The following is a 12,865-nucleotide window of genomic DNA, read 5'->3' on the forward strand; positions in this document are numbered from 1 at the left end:
TGAGTTTACACCACAGGGGAAGCAGCGTTTTCCGTTAAACCACTGTACCTGATTACGGCTGCGTCTCAGAAACTCGCACGCTCGCAGACACGTGGCCTCGTGCACCTGAGCGCAGCAGAACCGAACCTGAACGCAGAAGGTGTAACGCAAATACTTTCAGCATCCGAATTTAAGTAACAAAAATATTTACCTGTTCCCTGGAGTAAACAGAATTTAGCTTCACTGCTGTGTTTGTTCAAATGTTTGAAAGTCTGACAAGTATAATATATGATGTTTTTAGAGTTGTTTATCATTTTCCTTTAGGAGTCTCCTGTTTTTTCTCGCAGAGAGCTTGAAACTGCTGAGTTTGGATATTGTGAAGTGCATGATTCATACGGCTGTGCGCTGTGCACTTTTTATTTGCCCCTTGCAAGCTCACGGGCTGTTTCTGCGACAGGAAAAGGATGGAGATGGATTAGTATCGTCGACTGAGACCCGTCTGACCCTGTTGTTTACTGTCAGACGTACCCTGTCTGATGGACAGCTAGAAAAAATACACACAGAAATAAATCACACATTACTGATGTAATATGAAATATAAATCAGTTCCTTTTGACCTTCAGCAGCCTTCATCTGCCAGAACTCACACGGAATGTGTGAGTTTTGGCAGTCATTGTTTGTCTTCCTTGAAATCTCCCTGTTTTTCCACTTGATTAATGTTTATATGGTTAATGTGTATGGTGCTGTTCTGATTGTTTGTCTCTTTGTTTATCTATAGGCAAGTCTGAGAGGCCTCAGTTCTCTGGTTATGGAAGAGAGCCAGGTGTCTCTGGATGCCAGGTAACAACTACAACTTCCCTTTTATTATTATGTTTTTACATAGTTTTTGCTTTTGTGTGAATCTCACTTAGCCCTTGATTCATCACAACTACCAGAGTGCTGAAAGTGAACGTGCCAAATCCTCCAACACATGCTTAATGGCTCAATTCTGTATTCAAGTCCCACCTTAAATTTTGAAAAGTGGAAATGAATAAAATCATAAACAGTCTTGGGAATTACTGTAGTGAATATACAATTTTTTTAGTTAAGCTGAGCTCTAAACTACAGTATTTGGGATGGGGGTTTTTTTGGAAGGGGGGAAGATTTTTTTAATGTTTTTGAAATAATCTCTTACGCTCACTACGTAAACGGCAATGTTGTTAAATATTATTACATTCTAAAATAACTGTTTTCTATTTTAACATATTGTAAAATATAATTTATTCCTTTTCCTACTCTGGTCTTCAGTGTCACATGATCCTTCAGAAAAGCATTCTAAAGAGAACAGGTTTTATTTGAAATCTTTCGTAATATTATATTTTTTTACTGTTACATTTGATGAGATTAATCTGTCCTTGCAAACATATAAAAAAAATAAAAAACTTAATGGTCCCAAACTTTTGAATGTATTGTATACCAATGTGTATACTTTTTATAATTGAATAAATGTTGTATAAATGAACATTAATGTATTTTTTGTGATACCTACTGTAATTCATTAACTAATTGTAACCAAAAATATAAAGTGGTGCCTAAAATCATTTGATAATCACAACTGAGAAAAGGCATCAAAAAGTCTGGGAAATTGCTCAAAAGCAGTGGGAACTGTGTTTATAGTTTCTGCTCAATTTTTCACATCAGATGATGCTGAAAGAGTGTTTTGTGATGTCTGAATGCTTTTAATATGAATGCTTTTAATAGCATTTAATGTGTGATTTAGAGGGAATGTTTATGTGTAGGGAGCAGGCCTTCAGCACACAGAAACATGACTTTCAGCACTTCCATTAAAGCGGGGTCACAGAGCCCGGCCCTGCTCCCCTCCCTCAGCCACACAGATGTTCCAAACAAAGACAGGATTGTGTGAGCACACCACCCCGCTCTCTCGCTCTCCTGCCTGCTCATTCTCTCTGACATGGTTGACGTCAGTCAGTCAGAGAGTATACTTGGAGACCCCCCACCCTTTTTTCCCTCCACATTTTTTTTTAATCGCCTGTTGCTTGCACTTTTGCTCTATTTACATTTTGTTCACCCCCTCTCCAACCTTGTGGTAATGAGTACTGGGAAACCAAGAAATAAACTCTTTTCCATCCGACCTAGTTCATTATTATTGCATTGCATATTAGTTCTATACCTTATGGTTATTAGCAGAAGGATTTAGTGCGCATGCAGGGTCTTAGCTTTAAGATTAAATTTAATGCCACGGCTAAGAGACGATATTAGAGGAAGGCTACCTCTCCAGCTTAAGTGTGAGGTCAGCGCAGCCCTCGACCCAGACGACCCTTTAATAACCTCGCCCTCCGAGCCCAGTGCCCATCTCAGGAGAGGAGAAACACACAAGCGCACCTTTAAAAGCGCCGTGCGGTTTGCGAGCAGTGAATGGCGCTAGTCAGAACGAATGAAAACACGGCTGGCTCTCCGGCGCGTTCGCTCATTCATAAAAGAGCTTTCTGAAAGGGAATGCCAGTCCAGACATTTTGTGTGGGAACTGGGGAATTTATGCTGGCCTGCAGCTGCACAGATCAGAGCCTGGCAGAGACTCAGTTTGTCTAGTCGCTGAAGAAAAACAGGAAGAGCGAAAAAGCCGTTAGGTTCCTGGGAGAATGTGGGAAGAATGCGGGCTGCAGGGTGGCTGCATTAATATTCTGAACCCCGCGTGTTAATACGGCCACTGCGTCTGCCGCGTGCATATAAACAGATGACTATCAGGTGCAGAGATTATCGGAGAAGCAGTGTTTTTAATACGCGAATCGGGCGCCTAATAACCCAGTCTGCTTCGAAAATTGAGCAGTGCACATTGCGGAACCTAATAAAAGGCCCTATTTGTTCAGCGAGTGCCAAGAATGGAAATATCTGCACTAGTAATCTATCAAGTGTTTGGCAGTGATGGGAAGCGGTTACAGGATTTTCACAAAGCCAAACAGCCCCTCTTTTTATGAGGTTTGTCATCATTTGCAGGCTAAACCTCTCCCTCAGCAAGGTATTATTGCATCATTTGAACCTGATGTGGAACTGTACACCTTTTATTGAGTTAAATATTCAAACTGTCTCAGCCAGCTGTGGCCCCTGTATTTCTGCCTGCCAAGCATCTCATTGGCTGCTTTCTTTTACTAGCAAGTAATTCAGCAACTAAAACAGTGGATTTCACATAGGCTTGGGAAATGAGAACCGCTTCTTATTTTGAACCATTAACGATTCTCGCAAGTGCATTCTTTGTCTGATGTGGACCGAACAACATACAACAATACTCTGTGTTTCCTGCGTGAAACATATTTCACAGACTGTGTAGTCAGATTCCCGAACGGTTATGAACCAGGTTTTTTAAGTGAATAAAAATCGTACAATGCCACCAACATAGTCCAACTCCTAAACTAATGACTTCTACAAATCAGTTCTTCATAGTAAATCAGAAATAAACAGCGCAAACAGTTTTGCTTGATTCCCAAACAAATGACCCTGGTTACAGTGTAAACAATGTAGTTCAATTCCGTAAGTAATGACCTTTATAAGGCCATTTTTGTGTGAATCAAAACCATTCATTACTACCATTCAGTATTATAGTCAGATACCTGAACAAAATAACACTCAAATAGTTAACTCAAAAATGAAAATATACTTGACTTCATGTTATTCCAAACCTTCATTCATCTGCATAACACAAAATGAAAAATGTTTCAGTGTTGTGTTTTTGTCCGTACAATTAAAATCAATGGTCACCTAAACTGTTTGGTTACCATTATTCTTCAAAATATCTTCGTTTGTGTTCCACAATCATAGAATTTTCATTTTTGGGTGAATTATCCATTTAAGAGGCAATTGAATCAGAATCAGAATCTCACAGTTGCAGTGTAGTTTGATTCCTAAACAAATGACTCTTGAATCTTTTTTTTTCCAATACCGTACAATATGACCAATGCAGTTCGATTCCTGAACTAATGACTCTAATGAACTGTTTTTAGTGAATAAAAACCATTCAATGCTACCAGTAAAGTCAGATCAAATGATACTTATGAGCCTCTTTAGTGAATCAAAACCGAAATGCTTGACCAGTATAGCCATACATATGTATCTCTCTGCAGGAAAGAGAAGCTTTATTTGACAGTTACATTTTTTTTACATTATACATCCTAAAATGATACAGTTTATTCATTTGTTGCTCGCTGTTGCTTTGCAATATCTTTGACAACATCTCACTAAAGGCTACCCTTCCGTTGCAATCTTTAACCTTGTTGCATGAAATGCCATGATCCAAACATGAGAAATGTGAAAATACAGAAGCGATAAGAGGCAAGCGGTAGAGAGCTGCATTCAGCGGCGCGGTGGCTGTAGGTAAGCTTTGCTCCCGTCCCCTGTGTGGAGGATTATTATGATTGTTGCGGCAGGATGCGGTTGACAGATGACTGCTATTATCTCCACCAATCTGCCTGACATTTCACTCAGGAAGATGATTGTTCAGATGTGAGCGGGCTCAGAAGCCCCAGTGATTCTGTCAAGTGTTCTTATAATGAACACTACTTCTCAGTATCCACAAGATTGTCTGTCATGTAAGCTGAGTACTTGTTTTAAAAGCTAAACCACTGAGGGCAGTCATTTTCCTCTCACCTGCTAACACACGGCCATGTTCACACATAAACATTCATACCCTGGAGAGAACTGAACAGGGCTTTTGTCAGTATATCGCCATTGTGATCGCTTATACTCAGTATTAGGGATTTGAACACAGTCCAAACCCCCCAAGTATTAAACGTCGCTGTGTAACTCATCCTGAAATGTTTGTGCAGAAGATGTGAATGATACCTCAAATCATGTGGCTTGTTGGCGAGAGGTGTATTATTACTTTTCTAAGAAATCAGACTTACGATTTTCACCTGGAAGATGAAAAAAATATTTCAAATACCCACGTCCTATCTAGAAACCTGAATATGACTAGAGGTTGGGCTCTTTTTTTTTTTTTTTTTACTTAGCAGCAGCCTGGCATCGTATAAGTTTTTCTTCAGGAAATGTACATTTCTTATTAATTCTATATTTAATTTAACAAAGATCTCACTAATCCCCTTTTGTTTCATGGAACCACCAGTTCTCTGAATGTAATCTTTAAATAGGATTCGACTAATTTCACATCACTATAATAAACCTCAGCAAATCTCCCTGAAATCACTCTCTCCCGAATGTTAAATTAGTATTCTATCGGTCTTTCATCTGACCCCGGCGCTTTCCTGTCTTGCTTTTGCATCGCGGCTAAAAGTAAGAAGATAATATTGCTGTGAGGATTTCATATCATTGAACAAAGGCAACACTAGTCAGTCTGCTTTGCCATGTCAGTGTCAATGATGCCACCTCCCTGACAGCCTGTCACTTTTCCCCCCTCATTCCTCCTGCAGTAAAGGAGAAGCCAACCTGATTTTCACACGATCTGATGGCCCTTGTTTTAATAGGCTGAATTCAAGGAGGAGTAGCTATTTTTAAGTGCTTTCTTCTGTAAACCTCGACAAGCACTTTGATTATGACTTCTATCTGACTTTGATATTGAATTTATTTTCCTGTATACCAGGGATAAGCGATATGGCCAAAAATATTATTCCAATGTTTTTTTCTATCATACAATATCAATATTTATCATGATATTAATTTACCATTAATGGGGAAGGAAGAGCTTTTCACATGTTTGTCAGACCTTGACAATGAATGTAACATAAATTGTTTGTTCACAATTAAACTCCATAGAGTAAGCTACCATTTAATTTAGGGCCCTATGAAATCAGTTTTGTTTTCCCCCTAAAAATAATCCATTTTATTTTGTTATATGATTTAATACAAACCTATCATCAAAGCTTAACATTTTAATCAATCTTCTGAAGTGTAATCAAAAGAAAATATAACAATTAATTTAAAACAATAATAATATTAATTATTATATTAATATTAATAATATTATTATTACTTCGAGAAGTATATTTGGTTTGTTGTGAAGATCTGTGAGTTACATTGTATATTTGACAATAGTCCTTCTCAAATAAATGGTGTAAAGCTGGTGAAGAGAATCTCAGAGTAGCTCTGGAGATGAAGGTTACGTGGTCTGTCTTCGTTTACTGCGATGGCAGAGGCTGAGATGTCTGTTTGAGTTGCGTATTTATAATTTATTTAATTATAATTAATTGTTTGAAAGATAATTTGTATTTATAAATAACCTATAAAATAACATTTAATATATTGTAATAAATAAATAATAATTATAATTATAAAATACAATACAAGATGCTCAAAAATGTAATGTTATTTTAAATATACAAATTATTTATGAGATAAATATGATACAAACTAAAATCACACAAAAGATTAGTCAAATTTACAACCATAATTATACTTATAATGTGTAATCATAGTTCTTTATTAATATTTTGTGTGATTTTAGTTGTGTTAAGAGGTGAGGTACAGTAGTCAAAAGCCGCTCTCTAATGCATGCTGGGTCTCTCAGTATGAGTCCTGTTACCTGATTCTTTCTATTCTCAGTCACTCTTTCATCCCCCTCCCCACACTACTCTTTAACTCAGCAGACGATTAGGCTAATTGGGCTTCTTCTCTAATTGGCCTCTTAACCCAGTTTGCTGGGATGAGCGACGGAGTGGATGTTGGTCAAGGGTGCGATAGCCTCTGGGAAAACCATTTACAAAACCTGAAGCCTACGCTAATCTCCCAGTCATCAGACACGGGTTTGGGGCCACTGCCTCTTCTCTCCTCACATAATTGGCTCTCCGTCGACAGTCTAGAGGCCCTGTCGACTTCATGGGCTCTATACCGGGTGTTTTATCAAGTTAAGCTGGCACAGTTTTTTACAGGGGAGCTGACAGCTCCTAAGATCAGACAGATGGTTTAATGAGGCTTGAGCCGGCCACTGTCGTACCCCCAGCCTTCTCTTTGGCTTTCTCTTCCTTCACTCTCCTGAGCCTGCTGCTCCTTTAAGTGAGGATGTGTCCCTGGCTGCGTGTGGATATGCCCTGGGGCTGTGATCAGGCCTGATCAATAGCAGTTCACCGGGAGCAGAAGGGGAGGGAATCACTAGGTCAGACTGATTGGATCGATTTCTCCTTGGACTTCACTGAGCTGCTGGCACTCTCACATCAATAACTGCACAATTGTGTTCAGTAAAGAGAGGAAAGAGCAGAAAAACTCTGTGTTTTTTCCCCATAACGAGTTCTGATTGTGTCCTTCTGTGAAGCACAAAACCTTCATTCAGGGGTCACACAGTATCTGAAGTAGTCATACATCACATCATATTTTATATTTTAATCTGGGTGATGCTCATTTTATTTTATTATTTTACATTTTTTACTTTTAAACTGACAGTTCAAAAGCCCTGTTACATTAAAGGCTTGTATTTAGCATTTTCTTATTCAAAATGAACTTTTTTTATTACCGATATTAATGGTGTAACACTTCGGTTGAATTGAATTTTTTTTACATGAATTTCATTATTTTATATCTTTTCTTTGTTTCCATTTTTTTTTTTTAATTCTTTAATGTTTTACGTCAAAACTTTGGGCTTGACACCATGTCATTTTATATCTTATATCACAGTTAGGGATGCTGACATAAGATTTTTTCATAAGATTTTATAGATTTATATATTTTTTCCAAATTCAGTAGTGGCATATATGTTGTATACGTAACTAAGAGCATTTTTTGTTTCACGTTTTTAACATTTTAAATTGCATTTGCCATCTAACAGTCATATAAAGATATTTTTTAGAAACAAATAATTCCAAACACTAATCTTTGTATGTAATCTTTTGCAAATATCAAAATATAATTTTTTCATATTGTACATTATAATGTTGTAATGCAGTTTTGGTATTTAAATGATTGATTTTGGTTTTTATTTGTAACTTATTTGATAAGTGTATAGAATATTAAAGTATAGAATGTTAATATCAGCCATTCATGGGTTGTCAACCATATTGTGAAAACAGTCATCGGCTTTTCTGTTATTTGTTTTTCTGTATTTCAGTTTATTTTTGTTTTGATTTAATTTCAAAATATGTTTTTGCACACACATTCACTTTTTTGTACATTATGATGTTGGCTCTTGGCCCTGAACTCTTTTATTTTTTTCTGTACAGTCTAGTCTGAGGTCGGACATGGGGCTGGCAAGCCCAGGGCCCGTCACCACCTCTGGGAAGTCGCCCACACCATTCTACTCTTATACTGGCTCCAATCCACGAAGACGCTCCCTTCAGGACTCTGCTTCACTGGGTTAGTGCCTGTCTGATGCCCTCAATGAGGAAGCATGACTACAATGCCATGGTTATGTATAATAATGGACACTACTGGAAATATACATTTTTCAGCATTAGCTTTTATTTTTTACATTGAATTTAAGAATTCCTCGATTTCTGCCACACTGATGCTTTCATATTTGTCTTTGTAAACCTGTAATCAAAGAGACATCTGACTGAGTGCCTCCGCATGCTTGTTTATTCTTTTTTCCCCTCAAATGTCTCAAAGTTGTTTTTGTATTCTCTCCACAGATCCTCTGCAAACAAAGAAAGTGCGCAAGCCCCCTCCTGGCCTGCCTACATCTGTGAGTATAGCATCATTTCATCTTCCTGCCATCGCTTTGCTTTAAAAATAGATGCTAGTGCACAAACAGACACATTTAATGAAAGCCGTTGGTACGGCGGCACACGTTTTTGAATTCTGTCTTATCAAAGTCGTCCTCTGACACGGCGGCAGCGTGTACCTGTGCGTATGTCGGGCGTGTGCACACGGGAGGCCAAACCTGCCTCTCAAATCAGCTCTGTTGTATTTGCGGATCCTCCGTTTGGAGTGCGGCGGGCGTAGGTGTGAGGTAATGATGCTTGATTGATTTGTGAGGCCGCCCCGTCAGCGCTCGCCCCCCTCTCCTCCCCTTTCCCACAGGAACAAGGGCTCAGGGACACGAGCTGTCATGCCGCATCCCCGCCACAGCTCTTTTGATGTTTAATTAGTCATTATGTAGCCAGAACAGGAGGACAGACAGAGATTAATAACGCGGAATTGGGGGAAAATTTCCATGGGCGATAATCCCAGTGGAGCACCAGACATTAGGATTCGGAGGAAGTGTGGAGCTCAGCTTGACTCCGCCTGTGACCTCCGTTAACCCAACTCCCTCCCAACCTTTCTGTATGCATAAATCGCACATTCGAACAGTCATTGTGGGAAAACGGAGGTCAGATAGTGAAAGCCTCCTTTTAGATTCTCCCTCAAACCGCAGTGCTGGTCGCAGTGAATGCGTGAATACAGCGGCTTTAGCACAGAGATCCCCCTCACGTTAATACGGCAGGATTCGGATTCCTCCCGCAGAACAAAACGAGGCCTTTGAGGGCTGCGTGGCAGCAGGATTAGTCTTCGTGAGCTCTCAATAATCACATGGCGCACAGGCAAGAAATCAAGCGCGACTCTTCCGCGATACGTGAATAAGAAGTTGCGCAATGCACTTTTTGTCTTTAAATTTGTGTTTGAGTCGTAGCTTGTCTGGAACGGAGTCGCTCTGGTGATACGAGACTCAGGGGAAACGGGGAGCCAGATACTTCTCGCTATTAATGCCAGAGGAAAAAACAAGCTAAGACAGAAAAAGAAGGAGAGGTGGGGTGGTAAGGGGGTTGAGGAGAGATTGGTGGCCTTGTGGTGTACATCTCTTTGTTGTGTAAATGGACATAGGGCTTTTATTTGTCACTACTTAACACATGGCCGCAGGTGCACTTGTGTGATTCATAACTCAAAGCAGCTCAATTCAGCGCAGGGTAGAGCAGTGACGGTGCACACCAGGAATATAGAACTCTACTCTTGTAAGAAAGGATGGATTCTCTTTGAAATCCCACTCACAACTGATGAGAGTGTGTTAGTACCTATGTTTCCATCTAAGTTGCGAATGTATGTAAAAAATGTGAAAATTGTTCAAATAATTTGTAAATAAAGCAGCTTTTCCATTCCGTGTTCAAGACCACAAAATCATCACATTTTAGGAAAATTTACTCGAAATATAAATGTCAAATTGTGGAAACCACTAGAGCTGTTTTATTAAAGGGATAGTTCACCCAAAAATGAAAATTAAGTGATCATTTACTCACCCTTGTGTTGTTTTAATGCCGTATGCACTTCTTTCTTTTTAGGACCACAAAAGGAGAATTTTCAAAAAATGTCCCACTCGTGCCTTTTTAAAAAAATAAATAAAAGTATGACAGAATGGTCCCATGTGACACGTGTCTTGTATTCCAGGTGTTTTGGGGCTTTACAATAGGGTTTGGTGAAAAAACAAACCAAAAGTTAATGTATTATTTAACAAAAATCCTGACCTTGGCCGTTCGTCATGAAACTCTATTAAAATGACTTAAAATAAATGAAATATATAAAAAATGATTTTGTACTCGTTTAAACTGAACTCCTTCGTACATGCTGGCGTCAACGCAAACATATATTGTTGTTGCATCTCCAATAATTTGTTATTATTGTTCCATCTCATTCTTTTTTCTCTTTTTTTTTTTTTGACTGTGAAACAATGGGCAGCCTTGTGGACAAACTAAGCGAAAAATTCAAGGCGTCTTGTGCAAGTTGAGTATGCGGAGTATGCATGGTTAGAAAAATTCTAGCTGCGCTTGTACATATGTTCATTCTCTTCTTAGGAGTAAATGTAAATCACATGCAATGTACACATGGACTTAAGAGCAACAGTGAATGATATGACTTGAGGAAAAGTCATGTGACTTTTTTTGACGTGCATCAAGGAATTTGTGATTTTATCTGCATTTTCTACCTGCTTTTACTCTATTTATTTTTTTTTTTTACTCTGCTTTTACGAGTTTTTGTTTCCATCCAGCATTTTTATGGTATATCCCACTAAATCCTAGTTATTGATTCATGTAGACAGATAAAGTCCCATTACTTTTTTATCTTTCTATGAATTTTTTCCGGTAAATGTTTTTGTTGCTCAGTGGAAATTTTAATCTCATATTTGTGTTTCCATCCAGCATTTTTACTACAATATCCTAAAATTTGCATAAAAATATGGATGGTTGTTTGCGTGGAATGGCATTTGGTCAGCCATCAGTCATCATGACTGGACAAGAGATGTCGAAGACCTAGACGTGGGAATAAAGGGCACTGATAGCCACGGTGACACAGATACACCTGCAGAGCCACGTAGGGTTGCTGGGGCAGCTGTGTGTGTGTGTTTGTGCATGCAGTCTGCAGGGTACCTGTACAGTGGGCTTGCAGCTGCAGATGCCTCTGAAAGCTTTTGCTTGTGTAAGCAGACGAGCCCCACTAGAGGCCCGTAGAGCTGCTTGATAAACAAAATGAACACAATGCTTCCCATCATCAGGCCCTCCGCAGGGAATACAACCCCCAACTCACCTAAAAATACTTTAACTATTTACCTCTTACCAGCTCATCAGTTTTTTAAACGCAACACGGCTGATGGATCGGCGTAGTTTACGTATAGATGTAAATATTTATGGAATAACATCCACTTCTTTTTGGAGCAGCGAGGGCATGCTTTACAACATAAAGCCCTAAATAAGACATGGCAGCAGGCTGGGGACGTACAAATATTTATAACCGTGTTTGATTTGTGTACTTGCTGTTTTGAGAAGATGAGGGAACCGTGTTAACCCTTGAACTGCAGGAAAAGGTTTAGAAAAAGATAGCGGATGTTTGTTTTTCAGCCACTAAACATTTGACGATTAGACATAAGTAGGGCTGAAGGCTTTAGGGAAAAAAATCTAATTGTGATTTTCCTGATTAAGAAATAGAGATTGAGATTTTTTTTTTAATCATATTGTGATTATGTATCTATACGTCTATAATAATAGTAGTTGCGATTATTATTCAATATAAATATTAAACAAAATTAGTTGACTACTGATTTATTAGTGCTTCTTAGTACCAGTGTGGTGGAATGGGTGGCGTACGAGTTCCCAAATTTACGTTACAAGTGACCCAAACTCAGTACACATGAAAATAGGGAATTAGTGTCATTTGATATATTACTGAAGTTTTTATTAATAGTTAATATTAAGTGTTAATTTTTAATTTTTAATTTTGCATTTTTAATTTTAAAGTATTAGTAATTTTGTTGCATTTTGTTAATTTTTATAGTTTTTTTTAGGGATGCCCGATACTGAGCTCCTGTACTCGTACTCCTACTCATTAAAATGCCCCGATACCAAACGCCGATACCACACAGCATGTGATCAGTGCCATATTCAGACAATGAAACACCGACAACAGAACAACAGATAGCAGAATGGAGTTATTAGAGATTAAGGATGTCTATGAAGTATATGTATGCAATGAATATAATGTTAAACATTCAGTATTGACTGTATAGCTGATGTGCGCGAGCTGATAAGCAAAGCACGCTGAGTGGATTGTGCGCGCGGCGGCGCAGATGCGCGAGCTTGTCGAGGGAATACCTTTCTCACAGACATCACTGGAAAGTTTGTAGTTCAGTCGGATACGTCAAAAACAAGTAAGTAAAACAATTCTCAAGTTACTTAACGGTAGGGAGAGAGAGAGAGGGAGAGAGAGAGAGAGAGAGAGAGAGAGTAGACGTTCTGGCGAAAGTGAATCTGGCAGCCTGTGTTAAATGCGCTAGGCTGTACTACTCTGCATCAGTACAAATACGTGCACGCATTGCGCGTGTTTTGCTTGCTTGAGTGTTTCTGCATTATATGAGTGGCTTTGGAATATAAATCGCAGCACGTTTCAGATGAAAAAACGTGACTTCTATTTCTGAAAATATCACAGTTAGGAGATTTATAACAAGTGATTCCCTGCATTATTACAGCAAAGCGCGTGATTACAGTACTAAGCC

The 12,865-nt window shown here is 38.8% G+C and overlaps 1 protein-coding gene across 3 annotated transcripts in view; it reads left to right on the forward strand.

The window, feature by feature from the left end:
* The window catches only part of LOC107702095 (transcription factor 12-like), an 83,683-nt gene that overhangs the window by 34,292 nt on the left and 36,526 nt on the right, over positions 1-12,865 (forward strand). For all 3 annotated transcript variants that reach the window (XM_016504312.1, XM_016504328.1, XM_016504320.1), the window contains exons 3-5: positions 758-819; positions 8,133-8,265; positions 8,541-8,593. In XM_016504312.1, the coding sequence (XP_016359798.1) occupies positions 758-819; positions 8,133-8,265; positions 8,541-8,593 (248 nt within the window). The remainder of the gene's footprint in view (positions 1-757; positions 820-8,132; positions 8,266-8,540; positions 8,594-12,865) is intronic.

This window comes from Sinocyclocheilus anshuiensis, unplaced genomic scaffold (genome assembly GCF_001515605.1).
Source record: "Sinocyclocheilus anshuiensis isolate Anshui unplaced genomic scaffold, SAMN03320099.WGS_v1.1 scaffold1941, whole genome shotgun sequence".
In the NCBI taxonomy this organism is placed as follows: Eukaryota; Metazoa; Chordata; class Actinopteri; order Cypriniformes; family Cyprinidae; genus Sinocyclocheilus; species Sinocyclocheilus anshuiensis.